This window comes from Mus pahari, chromosome 23 (genome assembly GCF_900095145.1).
Source record: "Mus pahari chromosome 23, PAHARI_EIJ_v1.1, whole genome shotgun sequence".
NCBI lineage: Eukaryota > Metazoa > Chordata > Mammalia > Rodentia > Muridae > Mus > Mus pahari.
In genome coordinates, this window is record NC_034612.1 from 4,633,738 (window position 1) to 4,658,200 (window position 24,463).

A 24,463-nucleotide genomic window follows, 5' to 3' on the forward strand; every position below is an offset into this window, starting at 1 on the left:
TTAGTTGAAAACACCTTTGATCCAGAAATGGTAATATATGTGTAATTCCAGCACTTGGGAGACCGAGGACGGACTGTGGTAAGTCTGAGGCTAGCTTGGGCTATCACATGCTATCCTTTCAAAACAACTATCCAGCCCCAGATCCATAATATGTATGACACTAATTTCCCTTGAGATTTTCTGAGACCCATGGATGACTTAAAAATGTGTTGCTAAGCTTCTATGTGCTTGAAATTTTTGATTTTTATAAATTTCTAGCTTAGTTCTATTAGAGTAAGAGAATAAACTTTGTAGAAGTTTAAATTCTTTGGGGTTGCTAAGGTTTATCACTCAGAACATGGCTCACCTCGCTGAAGGTGACCTTCCAGAACCGTGTGCGGAGTCTGCGTTACGAACAGCACCCTCACCTTCCTTTCAGCTCCACAGGCAAGGTTCATGTACTTTACGCATGTGCGCATGTGGACGCATGTTTGTCAAGGCATGCACACGCAGGGTCCTCTCCTTACACCTGGGGCTGGAACTCAGGGTGTCAGGTACCTCTGTCTGCTGTCACCTTGGAGGCTCTCCTTTGGGTCTGTGGACACCGGGATATGTGATCGATCTGGAGCACTGCCATTGCCTATGCAGACGCATTGTCACTGTCTCGACCCTGTCTGTCTGTGCTGAGGTCTGCTCTGACCCAGGCAAGTCAGCCACAGCCTGGGTCATCACAGCCATGCTAGCCTCAATGTCTGCATGGACTGTTTTCCATCTCTTGGTGCTGACCTCGTCGTGCGTGGTATAGATTTGTACATACTGTACAGCGCGGCTTTTGCTCTGTAACCCTTTCCTGACACTACTGCTTTTAAAGGTCTCTAGACCATTAACAGTCACTGCAAACACAGTTTTGGATTTATGTGTTTGGATTTATATCATTTTATTTGTTTAAGCTTCAGGTTATTTTTTCCTTTTTGTTCTGTTTTTGAATACTTTCAATAAAGATCTTTCGATTATTTCAGTACTGTTTAACAATGTGTTTTGTTTTGTTTTTAAATTCATCTCTAGGTTTTTGATCGCACATTGCTGTCTCTGACTTTCGGTGGCTATGGGTTACAGTAACCACACATACCTTTCTACTTAGAAAGGTCACTGCCCTGCTTCGCCCACTCTTTCCCCTTCCTCTGTGCTGCCCTGCATACTGAGTCTGCTGTGCACCCACACGAGAGCCTCTGCTGTCGGCGGCCACACACCTGTAGCCCACGCGGCTCTGCTTCCACGCACTTCTTGCTGGGCTGCTTTCCATCCTTCATCAGCGTCCTCAGGCCCATGCTGACCTGACGAACCTTCTCTAGTTCTGCTGCTAGAGCAATGAAGTCTTTTGATTTTCCTCATTTAGCAATGTGTTTAATTTGTCTTTATGCTAAGCGCTTTGCTGGATATGGAGCCCTGGACCAGCAACTCTTTTCTTTGGCCATCTGAATTATCATTCTTTTATTTTAAATTAAATTCCATTTAATTTCCTTTTCCTCTCAGTGAGAAGCACTGGGACAATAGTGGGATGGATACTCAAAAAGTTGGCGCTTCAGATTCCGCATCAGAATGAGTCACTTTTCTACCCTATTACTCTTTTTTTTTTGGGGGGGGGGGTCCAAGACAGGGTTTCTCTGTGTAGCCCTGGAACTCACTCTGTAGACCAGGCTGGCCTNGAACTCAGAAATCCGCCTGCCTCTGCCTCCCGAGTGCTGGGATTAAAGGCGTGCGCCACCACACCCGGCTCTATTACTCTTATTTTATAAAATACGTATTTTATTATGTGTACATGTATGTTTTGCCTGCACATATATACAAGCACCACTTGTGGCTGCAGAGGGCAGAAGAGGGCTTCGAATCTCCTAGAACGTGAGTTACAGATGGTTGTGAGCCACCAAGTGGGAGATGAAACCTGACCCTTGATCTTCTACAAGGGCATCCAGTGCTCTTAATTGCTGAGCCAGCTCTCCAGCCCCTCTACCCTCTGCCCTTCTGCATCTGCTTTCAAGTGCTGAGATCTAAAGGTGGGAACCTTATTTCTACTGCTTTAAAAGAAAATACTTTTGAGATTACAATTACAACATTTTTCATTTCCTTCTGCCCCGCAAGAGCCCTCCTCGCTCTTTCAAATTCATAGCCACTTTTTATCACTAATTGCTATTGTACCCAGATATGTATATACCACCACTGCTTTCTGAGACAGGGCCTCTTACCTGGGACTGGTTGACTGGTGAGACTCACTGGCCAGCAAGCCCCAGTGATCCCAGTTTCTCTGCTTCCCCAGTGGTGGGACTTACAGGCATGTGTCCCACCTGGTTCCTTACCTGGGTGCTGGAACAAGCACAGGTCTCAGGCTTGCAGAGCCAGTCCTTTATCCCTGCAGAGTGTCCGCCCCATTCTAGTGCTTCCCCACAGCCCCGAGGCATGCTGCCACGGGCTCTTTCTCTTATGCTGGGGACTGGGTCTTCCACATGCCAGCTAACCACTCTACACACTTCCTAGCCACCTATTTTCAATTTATGTTTTGAATATTTTTTAGCCCTCTATTAAACCTATTAATCTGGAGTTAATATTTTAGGTACTGTAATTTCTTTTATTTTTGGTTTTTCAACATATGGTCTCTATGTAGCTCTGGCTGTCCTAGACTGGGTTGGCCTCAAACTCAGGGTCCCACCTGCCTCTGCCTCCATAAATAAAGCTGTGTACCACCACTGCCCCACTGCAATTTTCACTTTTAATCCTTACTAGATTCTTCTGTCTTATGTGCTTTTTTTTCTTTTCTTTTCTTTTTTTTTTAAGAATGTTCATTTCTCTTCAGACGTCTAACTAGCTGACTAAAATGTTTCTGACAATTCCAACAGGACACAACTCACGGGAGCTGGCTCTCTATCATGTGCGTCACAGGTCACTCAGGTCACTGGGTGGCCCATTCTCTTTACCTGCTGACCACCAGCTGGCCCCAGGCCTAGCGCCTGTTCATCTAGCGCCTGCTTTCTCCATGCAGCCCTTGAGGTTTTCCCAGCTCTTTCTCCCCTGAGTCACTATGGATGGAATCTGGGATATTCTAAAGGCTGTATGGCGAGACTCTGGGCTTCATCAACATCTATGTCAGGTGTTATCTCTGGGTTTAGCAGGCAGCAGGGGAGGCTGGGCTTTGTCTACTGCAGGCAGCAAGAGAAACACAATCCACAGCCGGGCGTGGTGGTACACGCCTTTAATCCCAGCACTCGGGAGGCAGAAGCAGACGGATTTCTGAGTTCGAGGCCAGCCTAGTTCACAAAGTGAGTTCCAGGACAGCCAGGGCTATACAGAGAAACCCTGTCTCGAAAAAAACCAAAAAAAAAAAAAAACCAAAAAAAAAAAAAAAAAAAAAAAGAAGAAGAAGAAGAAGAAGAAGAAGAAGAAGAAGAAGAAGAAGAAGAAGAAGAAGAAAGACAACCCACATTCTCTCATGCCAGTCGCCGGACACTTAGACACCTGTACTGTACACTGCCATCGCTGTGGCTCCCCACCCACATTCCCTTTAGAAAGAGCGAGAAAATAAAATAAACCAACCCAGAGGAACCTTCTTCCTGTCTGCTTTAGGTCTCACTTCTCAAATCGGAGAGAGAAGGCCTCTTTGGACCCGCAGCTCCAGATCACAGGCCGCCACTGCATCCACAGAAGGAAGACGCCACCAGCTCGAGGGGACTTTGGGTCTTGTTATTCTTAGCTAGGATTTGCTTTTCAAAGCTGAGCATTCAGGAGAGATGGGCTAGCGTCTGCTTGCTCCGCCTTGCCCCCAGATGACTCCTAATGCTACTGCACAGTCAGAGAAAGGAACCCCTGCACACACGCATCTGACGCATCTGGGCACTGTGCATCAGGAGCTGGCAGACCCCAGCCCATGACATGGCTCAGGGTTAAAAGTACTCACTGCCACTTCTGACAACCTAAGTGTGGTCCCCAGAAACCACATGGTAGGAGAGGACTCCTCCATGCTGAACTCTGCCCTGTGTGTGATCATACACATATACACACATGTGCACACACACATCCCACAGGGCTGTAGAGACAATGCTTTAGGCTTTGTGTTTATCTGCTGTTGTGTGCAATGTACTCAGCTCCGCTGCTGTTCTGTGGCAGCAGCCACAGCCACACACACACAGCAGGCGTGGTCACCTTTCAGCAACATGTATTTAATGAAACTGGTGGCAGGCTGAACTGCGCTCAGACTGCAGTTTACTGACTCCTATTCCAGATCACAAACCAGGCCAGGTAGGGGCAGGCTCACTCTGACAAGCCGCTCTGAGACAGCTGAGCAGCTTATAAAACCAGATGTTCCGAAATACTGTGTAGTCCTCTCTGTAAGGGGTACCGCACCTGAATGACCCTCTTTCCATTACTAGTGTGGGAATACTTACAGATTTCCAGACTTATGAGAGAGATAAAGATGAATTTTACTTAGTGAGGTGAAGAGAGAGTGAACTAGGTCGTCCCTGTCCTCAGCACTCTTCTAGTGATGAAGGCTCTAGCTCTGCGCTTCTACTGCATGGTGTGTGGTATGGAGGAGGGTTTGGAGGGAGAAAGGGCAAGGGGAAATGATGTAATTCCAGTATCTCAAAAAATTATGTAAAAAAAGTTAAAACCCAGCTGAAGGTACACAGCCAGTTCTAGGCCAAGCTGGGTACATTCTAAGACGCTATCTAAAATACAAAACAAATGCAAACATAAAAACTCTGCAGTTACAGTGTTCGCCCAAATACAAACCCTACTGACAATTGTCATCTTCTTTCTTTTCAGTAAGAATGTGGTCCTGACTTGTCCCTCCAGATTCCAGGCGAGCAAGGCTGCTCTCCTCTCACTCACCTGGTTTCCGGCCGCAGAGGTAGAAGGCCAGTCTGTCCGTCAGCTCGTACTGTATTTCTACGAGGCGTTCCGCCAACTCATGGTGCCCTCCTTGCCTACCAAGAGAACAAAGCACCATTGATTGACACAGTTCACCGTTCACTGGCCGGGTCAGAGCGCACAAAGCTGTTCTGAGACATCTGAGCAGCTATCAAACACGGCTGTCTGGGATACTGTGCATGGCGGACGATCACCATCACTTTCAGTCCCTCTGGAAGCTGGGGCTCCCACCCAAGATAGCTTCTTTCCTTATGGCGTAGGAGAGAGCATTTTATGCACTTAAAGACTTAGGAGAGGGGTAAAAACTGACTTCATTTAACGAGGTAACGGAAGAGGTCCTCAACAGCTAACTGGAGTGTTCCCAGACTATAGACCCTTGGGGATTCTGGATCTGTCAGGACAGGACGGCCCCAGGCGTCAACACTCTAGAGAAGCCCTTCCTTCACATGATCCTGATGCACACGGTCAGCTGGCCTCAGATCAGTCTAGAAATCCGAAATCACCTAAGGGCTTCAGGCAGACTGACCCGCTGCAGAGCTCGTCCCTGAGGCTACTCCCCTCCGGCTACTTCTGCCTCTGCATCAACAGGAAACGGCGCGGCCTTTCTTAACTCACAGCCAAGCTGCCTGGGTCCTTCAGTAAACTGTGACGCTGAGACACTATGACGCCGAGATGCTACTCCATGCAAAGTGCACGAGGAGGCGGAGGTGAATGAGAAAACGTCTGCTGTGCATTCTGCGTATCTCCAAACACCAGTCTAGCTCTAGGCCGATTCTCTCTCCACACAATTCTTTCTGACCCACTGTACACACAAGCCCACCAGACAGCGTCTCAGCCTGCGTTGCACCTGGCGGCACTCTCTTGGGGTGAAATGAAGCAGCACGGGGGACCCCTCCCAGCCCACACTGCACTGTATCCCGCCCGGCCCATCTCTGCGGGGACGAACACCCTGCCTTCCCTCTCTGGAGGATCCTTTAGCTCCTCCTTCACAGGTCCATAGCCAACCGGCTCCTCAAAGATCATCTGAAGTAATGGAATCACTGGGGCCACCACAAGGAAAGCACCTGACATATGTGCATTTTCTGCACATGTGTGGGCCCACATGTGTGTGTGTGTGTGTGTGTATGCACATGTCTATGGAGGCTCAAGGCTCACGTCAGCAATCTCTCCTGACTGCTCTCTACCTATCACCGAGGCAGGGTTTTGACTGAACCAGGACCTGATGGTACAGAAGTCTTGCTTGTCGGCTAGCTACGGCCATCCTCCATCTCTGCCTGCTACGACCGGAACAGAGAAGGCACCCACTCCCTCCATGGCATTTATGCGGTCTGAGGATCTGAACTCTGATCTTCATGCTTGCACAGCAAGTCCCCACAGCCCCTAACAGATGCCCTTTAAAACGGATTATGTGTGTGACTATGAGTTTGTATCATGGCATGTATGTGGCTCGGGGGACGACTTCTGGAGTGGGCTCTTGCTGCCCAGCTTATGCTGTCCATGTTACTGATGGCAGCAGGGTCTACACAGGCCATGAGAGCTGCCTCACACTTTATGACTACCCTCTCTGCCTCTCATCCGGCTGGGCTTACAGATGTGTGAGCCCACACCTGGCTCCTCCTGTGGACTCAGAGGACCACATGCAGGTTCTTAAGGCAGCGGGGCTTTTCTCCCCTGAAGCACATGTGCTTTTTAAGACCCACTGTCAGTCAGCACAAGCAGGAAGACTGTTCAAGGCCGGCCTGAGTTACAGAGTCATGCAGTCTTAACAAGGAAAACAAAACAAAACATGGCTGCCCATTTTGACAACAAATCGTATATAATCCTGCCTCAAGTATTTATAATCATCTCTTCCAGAGAAGTAAGTGCTAGGACTCTAAGACAGACTTTTGTCATTTCTCATTGCATTCCTTATGACGTAGAACGTGATCCTTCATAGTTAACAGAAACAGGGAAAAGAAGGAAAGCTATCCATCTTTCATCAGTTAAATCTGCAGGTTTTAACATTGATGAGGCCCCATGAAGTCCCCTCAGGCAGCCCCAGATACTTAGGAGGACACAGTAACAGGTTTGTCCAAGATCTGCCTCTCTTAACCTTGCCCACAGACGGCAGGCAGGCCAGGGCTGCAGCCCTGTGCCATTTCCAGCCCAGTTCTGTTCTTCATGCTTACAGGGAAGCACACCACTCAGTGAGCCATTTCCCTAGCCTTCTCTAATTATTTAATTTTAAAAATTAAGATGTATTGACTTTTACGTATACAATGTTCTGCCTGCTCATAAGTGCGCCGTGTGTGTGCCTGGTGCCCTTGGAGGTCAGAAGAGAGTGCTGGATCTCCTGAAATTGGAGGTACAGACGAGGCGCCGTGGTGCTGGGAACCGAACCCTGAAGCCCAGATCCCTGCAGAGCGGAGGGCAGTCTGAACCACTGGACCCTCCCAGCTCCTGATCCCTGACCTGTATGGTATAACCTGAAAACCACTGTGCTATGACGACCGGATGTTATCCACAGCAGCGAGGGCTCTGCAAGCCCTTCATCTTGTTTGTCTCCGCTGACGCACACTTGAAGCATCTTCATCAACACAGTAATAGAACGGAAGTCTTTAAAGGGGCTGAACACAAGCCATATCCAGCTTAGCCAGGAACCCACGGTCAGCACGCAGCGCTCCCTCACCGTGCGTAGTCAACAGGAGTCTTCCCACTAGAGTCCTGTGTGCCTGGGTCAGCTCCGTACACGGCCAGTAACTCCGCCTGCAGGACCTGCCCTGCTTTGGACGCGACGTGGAGTGGGGTGCTTCCTTTCTCCTAGGGATTAACAAGAAGTAGACAGCGAGAGCAAACTGAGCTGGGCGACCCCAACACGGCTCAGCTTCCGCCTAATATCTGAATAACTGACATTTTCGTACCGGATGAAAGAAGTTGGCTTGGGCTCCTAAAGACAACAGTCTCAGACAGGTCTCAAGGTTCCCTGTTCTCACACTTGAATGGAGTTGCTGAAAAACAAACAGAACAGAGCACTGCTCAGAAGCGTCAGGAGAGATGTGCCCGAGCTGTGGGCCACGCACTCTAACACACTTCACACCAGGAACAGGTCTTGTTTGGCTCAGGAAGATGGCTGGGATGGGGGGGGGGGTTACTGTTTACAATGGCTGCAGGCTGCAGGTGGGTCTGTCAGTTTACAAAACCAACAAGGAGCTTGGACTGCCAAGGCCAATCTGCGCAAACGCAGGATTTGCCAGTAAGAGGTACAACCATTAACTGAGAGGAAGCACCTAACCAGGAGGCAGTGTGGGGGATGGAGTCCCAGGTCTACATCCTTCCAGCTGTGTGTTCTGAGAAAACCTCTGAGCAGCGGAACCTGGGTGCCCGGGTGCCCTCTGCCAGCAGGGTTATGGTGTGGACTGAATGAGATGGGCAATGGTTCAAAGCTCATATGCTGCTACACTAGCAATCTTCAGCTGCTGCCACAGCTCTGATCCCGGGGGCTCCAGCCACCCACGGCCCACGCTGGCCACCTGCTCACAGCACTCACTATCCGTCTGCGCCGTTTGTCTGTCCATGCAGCCTTCTGCCAGGCTGCTCGCAGTGGGAAGTGGGCCTGTGCACACTAAATCCATATCATCACAGAAACGCTTTTAAACTCCCAGAGAACAAACGGCTCCCCCTCAGGGCTACTCTACAACTGTCCCGACTGGCTCACAGGGCAGAGGTGTTTGTTTGGTTGGTTTTTTAAATTTTTAATTATATGTATGTGTACATCAATGTACATTGAGTGCAGGTGCCAACAGAGGCCAGAAGGGGGTGTCAGATCCCTGGAGCTGGCGTTAGATGTGGCTGTGAGTCATCTCATGAGGCCATCTGCAGGAACAGCATGTGCTCTAAATCACTGATCCATCTCTCCAGCCCAAGTCATCGCTCTCTCCTTCTTTTTATTCTTCTTACTATTTTTACACACACACCCTTTTACACAAAGACTCACTGTAGCCCTGGCTGGCCTAGAACTCACTATATAGACCATGCTGGCCTTGGATTAACAGCTATCTGCCTGCCTCTGCCTCCTGAATGCTGGAAACTAAAAAAGATGTGTGCCACACCTGGCCATGTTCCTTTTATTTAAAGGAACCTATTTACTTACTAGGAAAATCACTTATGTCTGTGCAGAATTAGTATTCTGAATTGTGCACACCCTCTCTTGAGTGAGCATCTAGTTCAAAGCACCGCTCAAAAAACTGTGATATGCATTTCTACAGCATCTCTTAGAAACATCCACGGCCCACAAAGAAGGCACCCGCTCACAGTGTGACAGACACGGCTGTGCTACAGCTCTGGATGCACTGTGCCTTCTGAGGGTCCCTCCAGCCTTGAACCTGGAGAGCTGAAGCTGTCGGCCTCCTCCCTCCAGCGTTCTGGTCTATTTCAGATCCTAGGTTCTCGAGAAACACTTCTTTGAAATGGCTATTATTCCCAAGTAAAGAACTTATCAAAATCGATGTGAAAGCTATACTGAAAAAGTACAAATTAATTAATCAATTAAATGAAAATAGAAGAATTTCTTAGACACGTATGTTCCTTTTGTGGAGTGTGTCTGAGAGGAAGAGTGGACGCCGTGTGGGGAGAAAGGTCAGTTATTCAAAGGCACGCACGAGAAGATGCTTCTCCTCCTGACACAGCTTTAAGGGACCCACACCCACCTCACGGGCCCTACAGACGGCAGAGTGTGCCCACCTTACTGAGATCCTTGGCTGTCACGCTGTCGTCCTCACGGCAGGGCAACCGGTGGACAAACGCTAACATCTGATACTTGGCTCTGATGAATTCTGCTTTATTGGGGCTGGTTTGGAAACAAAAGAGCGCACAGTTCACTTAACAGCTCCGACACATTTCTCATGCTCTGTGCTGTGAGAAGAGGAAGTGATCCATCCCCACGCCTCACTGGAGAGTAAGCGGAGCAAAGCTGGACTCCATTGCAGCAGGGCCGCAGGCCTGAACTGACACGAGAACGCCTGTACCTCCCAGCGCCTCTCTTCCCTTCACCTTTCTCAGCTGGGCACCCCAAGGAAGCAGCCTCTAACCCTGTGCCACAGGCCAGGCACGGCCAGAGCACGGCCGGAACGTGGCGGCCTGCAGACAGACCGCTCGGCTTCATCTACCTCATCGCACCGAGTCGGGGCCCCAAGTCCCGGACTCCGACTGGAGAAATCAGTAGCTTCGATTGGGTGAGCATCCAAAGTCATGGTTCCCCTGCCTCCTCCCAGCAAACGCCCCAGGCACAGCCCACTGCCCCTCTGGAGGCTGATAAAGACAGCCACACCCCTCTCCACGGGGCCACTTGCTGAGGAGAAATAGAAGTTGGAAGCAGTCCACTCACTGGACTTTGTCCTGTGGACTAGCTTTCCGCCTCCCACTCATGATGGAGGCAGGGTCCAGCAGAGAGTGCTCCCATATGGAGTTAGCGCCGTTGTTGTACAAGGTCTCAACCATCTGAAAACGAGGGATAGGAGAGGGCAGTTTATCCCACAAATATTCAAAAACAACCAGTAACAGAAATGAAAAGAACAGTGCTGCATTAAAACACGCCATGTCTGGGGACACCCGCCACTGCTTCTCACTGCACAGTGAGATCAGGGACCAGGCCATCACTGTTCCCGACCCGCAGTGAGACCGAGGAGCTCCACATGGGAGCCAGCTTTGCATGTAGGATAGCCCAGTCCAGACTCCTTGGCACACACCTGCCTGAACCCACGCCGTTTACCACGGTGTACACCATCCGCTTAACGCTTTTCATTAAATTCACCTATTTAAAATATCTTGCTAATAATTATGTTAGTTTCCTTGTACATGATTAAATAAAGTAATGCAATAAACACATGTCTGAGTGCTAAGCTCTCTCTCACACCCCCACTGTGGTCCATGACCCTCCCTTCAGAGTCTGCTGCCTTAAGGTCAACCCCTAGCATTTTCAAGTATTGATCTCTGGACCATACGCAAATTCTAAAACTGTAAACAAGCACAATGTGGGTGGAGGGTGCTAACCCTTTCACGAGAATGGGCCTTTGGACACCTCTAACAGAACTCTTATATTTTTGGTTGTGAGCGTAGCCTTTAAAGGCTGAGCCATCTCTTGAGCCCCTAAGTAGAACTTTTAATAAATCTCTCTCCACTTCCCTTCCGATCAGGACTCTGAGAGCTGCCCGGCTGCTAGTGTAGCTCTTGGGGCTTCTCGTCAGTAACCCGAACCACTTGCTTTGGTCCCTTCGTTCGTGGGAGTTTGAGGACTGCTGTGCAGCTGTTATAGCTTTAGTGAGATGCGTATTAAGACAGCTATCGCAAAACACAGGATTAATCCCTGAGTTCCAGGAGAAATGAAGAATGTGCATCTCAAACAGAAGTACCGGGAACACGACATCAGATCCCGAATAAGACAAAGCCCCCTGACAAGTGTTAGGCACGCAGTCAAAACACTCAAGTCTCTGCCTAACAGCGAGAGCTTTTTAAAAACTTCAAATGTTGAAGCAATTTCTGAGGAATCCCAGTCTATGCTGCTATCAAAGAAGGAAAAAAAAAAAGTTCTAAAAATATAGGCAGGTACTCAGGAATTTGCCTGTTAATGAAAATTTTCTGGATCATTCATTACAGTTTATAGGAAAGAAACTTTTAAAAAATTCTGAGGGCCACAGAGATGGCTCAGTGTTAAACCAAGCACTTGTTGCTCTGGCAGAGGCCCTGGGTTTGAGTCCCAGCACCTGTGTGGTTCACAACTATCTACAATTCCAGTTTCAGGAAATCCAATGCCCTCTTCTGGCCTCTGTGAGCACATACACAAACACTTATACATATAAAAGAAATACATCTAAAAAAAATAAAAAATAAAATGATTTCTGCAGTTTGGCATGGTGGCAAATACCTTTAATCCTACTACTTAAGCAGAGGCAGATGGATTATCTGTGAGTTCAAGGCCAGCTAGGGCTACATAGTGAGACTCTGTCTCAAAACACAACACAACACAACACAGCACAACAATTTCTGGTGATATTCTAGAAAGCCAGCAGTGAAAACGCACTAGAGGATGTAAGCTTTTATTGACACAGTCTATTGATCTGTCTATGTATAACTGAGTGGGGGGGACACGATTATGTTAGGTAAACAAAGAAAACAGACAATGATTTCAGCGAGGGCAGCACTTTATACTATGCATAGAAAGTAAGCTTTTATAAGATTTAAGGTGTCTATTAGGCAGTATTTTAATTGCTAAACAACAATTGCTAAAACACAATCTTCCAAGTACTCTCCCTATCGTTTACCTGGAGCAGGGTTGGAGGCCATGCTGTGTGTTTAAGATGCCTCACTTGGGAGATGTGGCGCCCCAGGCTCCGATGGACACTGCAACATTCGTCACATATGAAAGTTCCCCTATTTACTGATGCCCAGGAAGGATCTGGAAAGAGAACAACACCTCAGTGGTAGGGATGCCAGTTGGCTGCTATGTACAGGGATGGCAAAAGAGGAACGGTGTTTGGTTTCTAAGAAGAACAGAGCCCTTTTTTGTTGCTTTATCTGCTCCTCAGCATAGGAAGCTGACGCTCCCCCACCTGGACTGACGCTCTGCTAACCTGGCTGGAAGCCGCACACAGCAGTCACCTTCCTGTGCAGGCCACAGTCTGCAGCCTGGATGTGGGTGCACGCCACAGACTCGAGCTCTCACTCCACTGTTTGCCTGCAGTGCTGGAGACTGAGCCCGGGGCCTTGTCTGGGCTAGTCAAGCACCCTATGCTGACCTCCAGCTGGGTGACCCTGTCGAGTCCCTTTTTGAGACTAACAGTTGTATGATCCCGACACACAGCAGCGTAACAGTAGCTAAGGTAAACGGTGGACTGCTCAGAGCAGGAAGTCCAGACCCAGGTGCTAACAGAAGCCAGAAGAGAATTGCAGAAGCTCCTGGCCCCCATGCCCTGGGCAAGCAAGGGTGACCCACTCTGCTCAGAAAGGCAATGCTCTATGCTAGCACCCCAGTTTTCGACCACCTGCTGGATCTGAAGGAGGGTACTTCAAAGCAACAGACATAAAACAAAAATGATGGTATTTTTGATTGAGTACAATACCTTTTTCCTTTAAAATCCCACAAAAGTGCAGACAACCTGTCCTACGAGGAGTCACTCGCACTGGTCGGGTGGGACGGATCTGCGTGGGTAAACTGAGCCCTAGAAACCCCATTTCATCAGACTCACATGCGGTGACGTCAGGTGCTGCCCCAGCTGCCTGGCCTAAGGGTTGCAGTCTAAAATTCTCCAATGTCCACAAAAATCTCTGACATGCACATAGATCACCTTTACCAGTTTTATGCTTATTCCAACCCTCTCAAACCATAGAATGAGGAGTTACAGGATTTCAATCAAGGATGAACCCAGGAGTGTACACTGTACAGTGTGTACAGTGCCAGAGTGTACAGTGGTTAAGAGGGCTGGCTATGGAGACAAACAGTCCATGGTTTGAATCCCAAGCCTGCTGCGCCACCTCTTGTGCAATCATCTGAATGTTCGCTCTCACCGTGAACCAAACTGGATTAGTGATGTATCTATCTCACAGGAGGGACGATGGCAAGAATAAAAACAGAGTGCCTGCCATTTTGGCACAGGAATGTTGCATTTAAAATGAACTAGATTCATTAAAAACAAACAAGAAATCAGGGTGAGGGTGTGGCTCTCCTAGCAATTGTCAGGGCCTGGCTTTGATCCCCAACACACAAAGGCGGATGGACAGACGTAATCACAGTGAAGCGTCTCCTCTAAAACTAAACGGAAAGGTTTCAGCCAGCTTTACCAGATTTCAGCCAGCTTTACCAGGTTTCAGCCAGCTTTACCGTGGGTGCTACCAGCCATTCTAAGGAGCAAGGGTGGGGAACAGAAGGCTTTGCTCGTGGATGTGTGACCTCTCCGCTTTCTGCTGCAAGTTATTAATACTGAGACTGAAAGCGTGACATTACCAGAGGTCCACAGTACTCTCGGGCCAAACTAGTTAGGAAAAGGATGGCAATGTCATAACACGCACCACACAATGGTCTCCATTAATCACTGAAACACACTGTTTCCATGGAACAGAAGTCCATGGAAAGGATACAGACGACACATAAAATAAAATTTAAGCTTTTATGAGTGAGGTTGTGTGAAGCCCCTCCAGTTTATGTGGAAGGCGGGACTTTTTAATCAGGCTCCACGAACAACACAAGTGGACTTCAAAAGTTTCTGTGCCCCCACCCGTCTTCTGCAAACGTTGTCCAGGAGAGTCAAGTGTCTGTCTGAGTGTCTTCTGAGAAGGCCTTCGCCTGGAGATTTCAAAGCAGCCCTTCTCCTATGGGTAGCCTTTCACCTGAGCTGTGCACAAAAGGCAGCACCCATTCCTAGCTGTTCCTCAGCCTTCAAGGTAGCTTCATTCTATTCAAAACAGGAAGGAAGTGACTAAAGCCTTTCTAGATGTTGGCACTCAAGACCTCTAATATGAAACAACAGAAAAGGTCCCGAAACACCACAAAACGGACGAGACGGTGTCCGGGGTGGCAAGGGGAGGCAGTCCGCCTCTGCCACGGACAAATCCCTGGAGAAGGGACACGCATCCCAAGAGGAAGTTTTAAGTTAGACATGAATCAACGGAACACGGGCAAGAAAAGAAGGAAGCGGAACACACAACATCATTAAACAATAGTTTGCATAAACGCGTCTTGCAGACAAAGCATCTCTTTTAAAAGTGCCCCTGCCTCTCCTTATCTTCCACTTGTTAACCTGTAGGACCCAGGGCCATGAAATAACCAGTGCGGGTTACCACCTTACCACTTAAAACCAGTCTCTGCTTCCAAATGACAAGAGGAAGAGAAAAGTCAGTTAAAAGCCGCTGATGTTCAATGGCTTAATTAAGACTGTTTATTATTGAACACTGCTACACCAGGAAAGTCTCACACACACACACACACACACACACACACACACAATCAGAATCAGGACCTGTCAGTTGGGTTCCAATGACAAAGCCAGATCCAATCTTCAATTCCAAATCCCATCTACAGTTAAGAACAGTTTTGGCGGTTCGAAGTCGCTGAGTTTTACACTGCGAGCGACAGTGTGTGAGTCTGAAGCCAGACTGTGGCTGAAGGAACTACTACAAGGGTTTTGAACTGAGTTATCCTACAAAAGGAGCCGATCCCTGGGGAATGTCCATGGACCACTGCGCACTGCATTGGCGGCGATAGTTTCCAGCGGTGGGTGGGGAAGAAAAAAAAAAAAAACCCGAGGAAATCAAGGTTTGAGCAAGAGAACTCATAGGTCCAAGGTCACGCAGAGGCAAAATCTGGGGGTGGGGGGGACACGGATCCTCAAACTTACGCTCCCGACCTGGGGCAGGCTATCCCCTTAGGAGCGGCCACCGGCCCGGAGCAGGGCAGCCCTTCACCCGGGGCCCGTGGGGCGGCGCAGCGGGCGATCGCGCACTCGCGCGGGCCGGGCGGGAGACCGGGAAGGGGAAACACCTGCATCCTCGGGCCACCCGCGTCTGACTCCTGTCACTTGGCCTTCCGGGGCTGCCTGTCCGGTCCCGTCCCGTCCCGTCCCGTCCCGTCCGGTCCCGGGGCCTCCGCCTCTGTGCCCGCCCGGGCCGCGCGGCTGACAGGCCCGGGCCGGTCTCGCGCGCCCCGGCGATCGGGGTGACTGGGCCGCAGTCAGGCTCCCGCCCGCGGGGACCGGGGGGCCCCCGCCAGGGGTCCCGGCCGGGAGAGCTCGGCCAGCGGGGGACCCGGGCGTCACTCACCAGGCCCGCTGCAGTCGGCGCACACGTCGCTGCTCCGGAGCCGCTTCGACATGGTGCCCGCTTCACCTGCCGGGAACCCGAGCGAGCGACAGCAGAGGCGGCGGCGGCTGCGCTTCCGCTCTAACGGGTCTCCGGGCGGCGCTGGCGGCGCCTCTCCCCCCCGCCGCCGCCCGCCTTCCTTAGCGCCTCGCAGCCGCGGCTCACTGCGCACGCGCGAGGGAGACGGCCGGCCGAGCCCTGCGGATCATGTGACCGGAAAGGGCACGTTTCCGTATCGCCATCTTGAATGAGGGCAGAGGTCCAGCCCAACCCTCCCGTGCCTGTCTCTAGACGCTCTCGTAATTGGGGGTGGGGTTGGGGGTGGGGGTCTCCCTTTGGGGAAGTGATTGCTTGTTCCAGGACTGATTAGAACCAGAGGAAGGAGCGAAACCTTGTGACAGAGACTTTATACATATAATCTCCCGGGAGACAACAGTCATGTCCAGAAGAGGCGTCAGAAGCACGGGTCCTATTTAATGTGATCGATGTTTGCCACGCACTCCTCCATTAGAGCTTTTAGGTACTACTTTATGTATTAGCCTCATTCACTCTCCAAGGACCCCCCCACACCCGAGGAGAATGCGCTAGGTCGGTCAGGATTCCTGGACAGCCTTCGCGCTCATCTGAAGAGCTAAGGTTGTGTAGCCAATAAGGAAGAGGGTGGTGCTTGCAGGTTGCACTGGACGACTTCGTGGCAGTTGTAAACATCTGGGCAGACCCAGCACTTGCTGGGTTCTTCGTTGTGTCGAGAAGACAGAGCGCCTGAAGTCGTAACCCAAAGGATGCATTTTACTTGTGCATATTGTGGGCCAACCTGGATACGCTATTAGTCCTTTGGGTCACAATCCCGAATCTGAATGGCTAGCGTAAGGTCGATGCGGGATAAACCTTCACGGCAAGCGCTTTGAATTATAGCCGAGTTGGGAATTCAGACAAAACGGTGGTTTTCAACTGGGCGGTTTTCCTCCTCCAAGGGAACAACCGCTCCCGTCTGGAGACAGTTTTGGGGACAGTGAATACTGATGGCATTAAACAGGATGGCGTCCACCCTAACTTACAAAGCATCGGATGACCTCCGCGCACAGAACTACCCAGTTCAAACATTCCAAAGCTTAAAAGCCCACAGACACAACTACCCTGTTATCACGAGGGTATCTGGTGCCAGCTCTCCAGGTTCCAGCTCGCCAGTGAAAACTATTTCACGTTGCCCACTTCCAAAATGGTTTCTGACCAATCGTGGAAAGCAGCTAGGGGAGGCTCCAGTCGAATGGTTTGGTCCAGGCCTGCGCGCTCACCCCCGGGGCTGCAGAGCTGATGGACAAGGGCCGATTGTGGAGCGCACCACTGGAGGAGGCTGGGCAGGGGGCGAGAGTTGCGGGGCGCGCATCGTGGGCTTTGCGCGTGAAGACCTAGGGCTTCCAGAGGATCCTGCGGCCCCACAGATCGTTTTTTGTCGTGTGTCCCTGCGTGGGGGCGCGGCGGGGCGACGTGGAGCGCGGCTCGGGCCGGTCGCGCGGTCGCGTCCCCCAGCTGCGGCGCGCGATGGAACGCCCCGCGCACTTCCCTGTTCGGGGCGGTTCGGCCGGCAGCAGTCGGTTCGCGAGCTGTCAGCGCGGGCGCGAGCGCGCGGGGCGCGGGGTGGGCGCGGCCGAGCGGGTCCCCGAGCCGGTCCCCAGCCCGGCCCGCGACCCCAGGCCTGCCGCGCCACCCGCTCCGGACTCCGAGGCCCTTGTCGCCCGCTGCTCCCAGCCCTCGCCCGCTCGCCGCCCTCCTCCCCTCGCTCACCGGCCGATCGGGCGGGCCCCCGAGACCCCGTCGGGTCCAGGCTGGTGGCAGGCGGGCGGTCAGGCCCGGGTGGCGGCCTCCTCGCCATGTCCTCGGCCCGCGACACCAGCAGCCGCTTCCCGCTGCACCTCCTGGTCTGGAACAACGACTACCGGCAGCTGGAGAAGGAGCTGCGGGACCAGGTGAGGTGCGCGGCGCGGAGTCGGGATCGGTTCGCCTCCTGAGCCCCGGGGCCCATCGAGCGCTTACTGTAGACCAGGCTCAGTGCCGGGGGCTTTTGGTCCATTCTCCTCTTTCTGATATCGTTAGGAATGAGCGGTTATTATTCCATTTGACAGAGAAGGAAACTGAGACCCCAGAGCCTACTTGCCTTGCGCAAGGCCTTCGGGCTAATGAGTCCCACTTCGGGATCGTTTATCTCAGGCCCGATGGCCCCAGAATTCACCTTTAAGCTTTATGGCCCTGAAGACGGAAGAATGACACACACACACACACACACCTTGCTCCACCCGCCCTGGTGCTGGGGAAGAGCTTGGATGGGTTCGGTGGCCTGGTCTAACTCTTGTGACCTTGGGCAAAGCAGTTACGTTCCGGGACCCCACTTTTCCTTACCCATAGGATGAAGATGTAGGCAGTGACGACGGAAAACCCAGTACTTGTCTAAATTGATGGGGCTGAGACTGGGCCTAGGTATCGGGGTTTTAACGACCTCCTCAGGGTGGTCGGTTTGAGAATCTCTGCTGTTCAGACTCCTTAGGACCTTCCTGTTCTGAAGTGCTTTTTTTTTTTTTTTTTTTTTTTTTTTTTTAATATTACCACCTCTGTAAATCAGTAGTTCTCAGATGAAGATAATAGTGAATATTTGGGAGTGCAAGGAGACGAGACGTTTTGGGGTTGGGTTGACTTGAGAGGTGGGTGCTGTTGGCTTGGAGTTGGGGAGAGGCCAGCGACCTCACCTCTCTGTGCCCTACAGTGTTCAAGGCAGCCACCCACCCACCACTGAGTGTTCCAGGACTCCGCTTGTTAGTAGAGGCTTGGTGGAGAATCTTTGCGTTAATATGAATTCTTATTTCATTTGTTGGGGTTTCTTGGTTTTTCTTCCTTTTTTTTTTTTTTTTTGCTTGAGACAGGGTCTTGCTGTGTAGCCCAGCTTAGCCTGGAATTCACTGTGTAGCCCAGGCTGGCCCCTAATGGGGGAGGGGTAGCCTTCTGAAAGGCAGGAGCCGCCCACCAGCAATGAGACACCTGCCATTAATGGCACTGCAGTCATTCCATTAGGCACAGGTGCCCTGAGTTGCTCTCTAGCAAATGAGATAAGGATTTATAATTACTCCCGAAATCCGCCATAATTGTTACTGTTTGGCTCCATTCATTCATCTTAGCCAGTGTGTCAGAGCCTTGCTTTTGAATGACTTAACCACTGCTGACTCAGTAATTGTTGTGAACCCTTGGTTCTTTTTGATTGGTAAACATTGGGCCAGCCCCACATCGCAGCGCTGTTGGAACGGTTCTACCAAGTGTTGGTTTGCAGCTTGCCATATATAAGTGTGTGTGTGTGTGTGTGTGTGTGTGTGTGTGTGTATTTAGTTGTATGGGCACCACGGGAAGTCAGAAGACACATTTAAAAAAAAAAGAGGATTCCCTGCCTTTAATCCCAGCACTCGGGAGGCAGACGCAGGCGGATTTCTGAGTTCAAGGCCAGCCTGGTCTACAAAGTGAGTTCCAGGACAGCCAGGGTTACACAGAGAAACCCTGTCTCGAAAAACCAAAAAAAAAAAAAAAAAAGGATTCCACGGTTGGCATGGCGGTGTATCCCAGTAACCCATGACACCCAGGAAGTTGAAGCAGGAAGATGTGGAGGCTAGCCTGGGGCGACTTGGTGAGGGTCTGTCCGAAAATAAGAAAGGGTGAGACTGTAAGAGTCATTGTGTTTAATTAGATGGCACAGTAACGACTTAGGATTTAAAGAGATGTGACACATGCCCCCAGAGAGGAGGATTCAGGAATCCCAGTATACCCACTGATATAACTCTGCATCACACACACGGCTCAGAGGCCTTCTCTAGAATCCAAGCAAGAAGCTCTTCTGCCTATCCGCAAGGCCCACTCTGGACATTTCAAAGAAGGAACCAGTTTTGACTGGACACGGTGGCCCACAGCGGTAGTGGAGGCTGAGGCAGGAGAATGACAGGTTGAAGGCCAGTCTGGGCAAGTTTGACTCTGTCTCAAAATAAAAATGAAAAAAAAAAAAAAAAAATGCAGAACAAGGTGTTGAAGCCTGTGTATAGCCCAGGGCTAGGATGTGGAAGGGCTCCCCCTTCTGGTTCCAGCCTTGGCACCCGTTCTGCTGTAGACAGTGGTTCGAAGCCCGAGCCACAAGGTTAAATCCCACTTGATAGAAAGGTTTGTTGTCACCACACCATGGGCTTCAGGCCTGAGTTCTGCAAGCCGCTTTCTCCTTGCTGAGGAGGGAGAGCCGTCTGCACAAAAAGTAAGAGGCGCATCTTGTTCATGATCTCAGCTGTGACCCAGTCACCATTTCCTGAAAATGGTGATGAAAGGGACCCAGGGACCTTCTTGAGGTCTTTGACCATGACAAATCTTGAGGACATTTGGAATGAAAATCTTTTTATTTTGAGACCGAGTGTTACTGTGTAAATCCAGGTGGCCTGCAAGTCATCCGTGTAGCCCAGGCTGGCCTCAACCCTCCTCAGTGGCCTCCCTTCTCAACCTTCCCTGTCCCGGGGTGGCCAGGCTTGGGAATTACAGCCTCGCAGTCGATTCTACGGGAGAAAACTTAAGGTCATTGCTGCCCTTGACTTCAAGGCTGAGCGAATGCTCATACTTGCTGATCTGCTGGTCCTCTGGTTTCGACACTGCCCTAATTTAACACAATGGGTCCCTTGACAGTGTAGCACTTGTGTCTAGGGAGTAGACCTTGACATGGACATCTTGACGGTCATAACCGTACAGTTGAACTTTAGCGGGGACAGAGCAGCTGTGTAGGGCCGCCTCCTCTCTGTTGTCACTGTTATGACATTTTTCACTATTTTGAATAAGGGGCATCTTGGACTTTCATTATATCATAAGTTATATGACTGGTTTGGGGTCAAGATAATCCATATTCCTAGAATATCCTTAAGCAACCCAGCAGGAAATGTGTGTTCATTCAGATTCCCCATTAGTTAAGAAATAGCCACCTTCCTCTTCGACCAGGAGGCAGTTGAGTTTAGTGGTCAGTACCAGTGCTGACTAAGTTGTGTGTTGGGGTGGGGAGGGACGTGTGGCTTCCCCTTGTTGAATGATCACCTGTGAATGTGGGTGGCCTGGAACTTTCCTATGTAGTCTAGGCCAGCCTTGAACTCATGGCTGTCCTTCTGCCTCAGTCAATCTACTGAGTGCTGGAATTAAAAGGTGTGGCCAGCTTCTGCTAAATATTTTTTCTTATGAAATTGTAGGGTTGTTTTTTTGTTTTTTGTTTTGGTTTTTTTTTTATATAGGTTTAAATTTGTGTGTGTGTGTGTGTGTGTGACCTCATGGGTCTCCGAGATCTTTGATTTAGTTCTGCCGACTCTCTGAGGTAGATCAGGCCGCTGTGCTTCCTGTCCTAGAGACCCGAGGAGCAGCTCACTTGCAGGCTTCGCCTGTGCCTGAGCCATCATTTGAAACTGGAGAGGGGTGTGTGCTCTGTCTGAATCCTGTCTCTGTCTCTCCTTCCCTCGCTCTGGAGAGGAAGACAAGAAGAAGAGAAATGAAAGGCAAAATTTTGTATTTTTATTTTTTTATTTTCCTTGGTATGCGTTTGTGTTTGTGTGTATTTGTGTGGGTGTGTAGGTGTTTGTGTGGTGTGTTTGTATGGTGTATGTGTGTGTGTGTGTGTGTTTGTGGTTGTATGGTGTGTGTGTATGTGTGTGTGTGTGTGTGTGTGGTTGTATGGGGTGTGTGTGTGTGTGTGTGTGTGTGTGTGGTTGTATGTACCTGTGAGGGAGCCGGGGAGACCAGAGATGGGTGTCGGGGTGTCTTCCTCAAATCATTCCTCTACCTTACTTTTTGAGACCAGTTTTATCACTAAACCCGCAGCTCACAATTTCCCCTAGAGCGGCTGGCCATTGGACCCCCGGTATGCTCCTGATTCTGTGTCCCTAGTGCTGGGGTGACAGGTGTGTGTCATGCCTGACTTTTACATGGGCACTGGGGGTCTGACTTCAGGACCTGATGCAGGCACTTTCTTTACACACAAAGGCACCTTCCCAGCCCCTGCTTTGTGTGTGTGCGTGTGTGTCTGTGTGTGTTTAAGATAAGGTTTCAACATGTAGCTCCTTAGAAGGGGTGTCCCACTGAGCCTGGCTAGGAATTAAAATCTTAACCACCTAGCCCAGGCTGGCCTCGGCCTGGCTTCTTAGCCTCTGCTCATCATCCAGGGAAGCTCGTCCCCTTCAGGGGAGCCACGGACTGCAGTAGATTGAGCTTCTGGCCTACAGTAAGTAAATGGACCCAAGGCCACCGAGCAGCGTCTCGCTCCCGAACCCAGGGATTTAGCTTCACGTCCCGGTTTTTTTTTCTACAGGAGTTGGGAGTTGGCTGTAAAATTAAAAGTGAAGAAGTCCCTGTCCTCTCAGCTGTAAAGCCACCGTCAGCCTTGCTGTGTCGCTGCCACCGAGCGTGGGCAGCCGGCCCCCTCAGCCTTCCCGTCCCACGAATGGGACCTGAGGTCGGCGGCCCACTAGCATTCTATTTTGTTCCCATACCTATGGTAGCGTGAGAAGAGTTTGAGTTTATCCAGACCTCCACACTGAACCCTTGCCAGCTCCGAGTGTGGCTGGGAGCCGGTGGGCGGTGGTGTGACTTGGCCAACTGTGGAGTGTTTCAGTCACTTACTGGAGTGCCTCTTAACTGGTGGCTCTGATGTTCAGTGGAGCTTTGAAGTTGAAGGTGTCTGTGTTCCAGTTGTCATCTGGCCAGCCCTATTGGCTTCACACGGATGCTGGGGAGTGAATGAACTCTTACAGAGACGAAGGCAATGGCGGAAGGTCTGTGCGACTAAGCATGAGGAGTGCTGGGACCGGTGGCGGGTGGTGGGCAGGGAGCACTGGATCAGTGGCAGGGTGGCAGGCAGGGAGCACTGGGATTGGTGGGGGTGTGGCAGGCAGGGAGCACTGGATCAGTGGGGGGTGGCAGGTAGGGAGTACTGGATCGGGGGGTGGGGGGTGGCAGGCAGGGAGCACTGGATCGGTGGAGGGTGACACAGACAGTCCACTCTTTCCTGAAGTCAGCAATGTAAGCACAACAGCCGGGAAGGAGAGAGAATGTTGCACACTGCAGGAGCCTTGGAGCCAGGCGGGCAGACGGGCGGGCGGGCAGGCGGGCGGACAGGCGGGTGGGTGTGCAGGCAGGCGGGCAGGTGGACAGGCAGGCAGGCGAGGTCCCTGGGCATACATTCTAGTCAGTGCCCTTTGCCTGAAGGCCCACACTGAGCTGTCCGAGGTGAAGCCCCCGGACATCAGGACCTCAAGCTCACAAAGCCACCTCGGGATACCTTTTCCTGTCTGACCTGAGGTGGAAGCCACAGTCCATAGGCCCAGGGCAGCCTGAGAGAGGAGAAGAAAAAACAGTGGGTACCTTCCACTCTTCTGTCGGAGGCCTCAGAGGTAGTGACTGCCACGTGCCAGGGCCTTGGGAACTCACAGGAGCTACTGAGGCAGCTGGAGTCAGCGCCCAGGTTGTCTGAAGCCACCCTCAAAGACCAGCCATTCGCGGCCTCTGGAAGATGGCAGGGTGGTAAAGAAGGCCTTTGTGCAAGAGCAGTGGCATTATCCCCTGACTCCATTCGAGACTCAAAGGGGAAGAGGGGCTTTTAATGCGATATAGCTCGTGGCTGAGGACTCAAGCTAGCAAGGACCGGGGTTTGTTGAATTCTGAGAGCCCGTGCTTTGTGAGCTCTGGTAGCTGGGTGCTGAGCCCGCGTGCAGCTCTGCAAACCTCTCAGGAAGGGTGACAGCTCTAACCCTGCACGGTGTGGGCGGATGCTCACGGAGGAAGCGCAAGCACTGTGCCAGGTGAGGCCTCCCCCCACCCCCATCCCCACCCCGGTAAGGAGGTGACTACGGTGCTCATTTTGCCGGGGAGCAAACCCAAGCTCAGGAGAACCGAAGCAGTTTATCAATGATGTATTAGGTCCTGTGTGCTGCAGATAAACACACATGCTTTCCCCTCCCCCAACCTCCCCCCCACCTTTGCTGACACACAGTTCACTGTAAGTCTCCCCATGGCGGCTTGAATGAATGGAGGCTGAGCATGTGGTTCCAAGCTTGCATTGGGTTTGTGGGGGGTTAGGGGGTTCAGCCTTGCCCGAGGAAGTATGTCACTGGGGTCGGGCTTTGAGATTGTCCCGCTCCTGCTTCCTGCTCAGCACTGGGATGTGAGCTTACAGCTCCCTGCTCTGGCCGCCACGATTGCCCCGCCGTAGTAGACTGTTAACCTGCGGGGACCCTAAGCCTCTGTAAGCACGCGGTCATTGCGGTCGCTGTGGTCACGGTATTTTGTCACAGCAGCAGAAAGTAGCTAACATGCTCTCCGTGTAAAGTGGCCCAGCCCGCGGTGTCAGTGTGTCCCCTGCCAGTTCCAGGCATTTTCATCACCCTAGCAAGAGCCTCAGCCCATACACCCTCTCCCCTCATCATCTGAAGACCTCCACTTGCCAAATGCCACACGTCACCTGTGCCATCGTCTCTGCCATCAAACAGTGGCTTGGTCTGTTGGCCTCAACTTAGCCACTTGTGGCAAAATCCAAAGCTTGGTTTTGGTTTTTAACCCATTGACACTTGAAATTCTTAAAAACAAAACAAAAAAAAAAACAAAAAACTGCCGGGCGTGGTGGCGCATGCCTTTAATCCCAGCACTCGGGAGGCAGAGGCAGGCGGATTTCTGAGTTCAAGGCCAGCCTGGTCTACAGAGTGAG

At 51.1% G+C, this 24,463-nt stretch overlaps 2 protein-coding genes across 14 annotated transcripts in view; one reads left to right on the plus strand and one right to left on the minus strand.

The window, feature by feature from the left end:
• Positions 1–15,845, minus strand: part of Git2 (GIT ArfGAP 2) — a 45,101-nt gene extending 29,256 nt beyond the window's left edge. For all 12 annotated transcript variants that reach the window (XM_021222474.2, XM_029533539.1, XM_021222476.2 and 9 more), the window contains exons 1-7: positions 15,682–15,845; positions 12,192–12,325; positions 10,259–10,371; positions 9,616–9,721; positions 7,797–7,883; positions 7,565–7,695; positions 4,858–4,952 (exon numbers count right to left, since the gene is read on the minus strand). In XM_021222474.2, the coding sequence (XP_021078133.1) occupies positions 4,858–4,952; positions 7,565–7,695; positions 7,797–7,883; positions 9,616–9,721; positions 10,259–10,371; positions 12,192–12,325; positions 15,682–15,733 (718 nt within the window). In that variant the 5' untranslated portion in view covers positions 15,734–15,845. The remainder of the gene's footprint in view (positions 1–4,857; positions 4,953–7,564; positions 7,696–7,796; positions 7,884–9,615; positions 9,722–10,258; positions 10,372–12,191; positions 12,326–15,681) is intronic.
• A 1,202-nt stretch (positions 15,846–17,047) lies between these two features.
• The window catches only part of Ankrd13a (ankyrin repeat domain 13A), a 30,310-nt gene continuing 22,894 nt past the window's right edge, over positions 17,048–24,463 (plus strand). Inside the window, exon 1 of one of the 2 annotated variants that reach the window (XM_021222658.1) lies at positions 17,048–17,687. In XM_021222658.1, coding sequence (XP_021078317.1) covers positions 17,592–17,687 — 96 coding nt within the window. In that variant the 5' untranslated portion in view covers positions 17,048–17,591. The remainder of the gene's footprint in view (positions 17,688–24,463) is intronic. The other variant, XM_029533709.1, reaches the window with a different exon arrangement.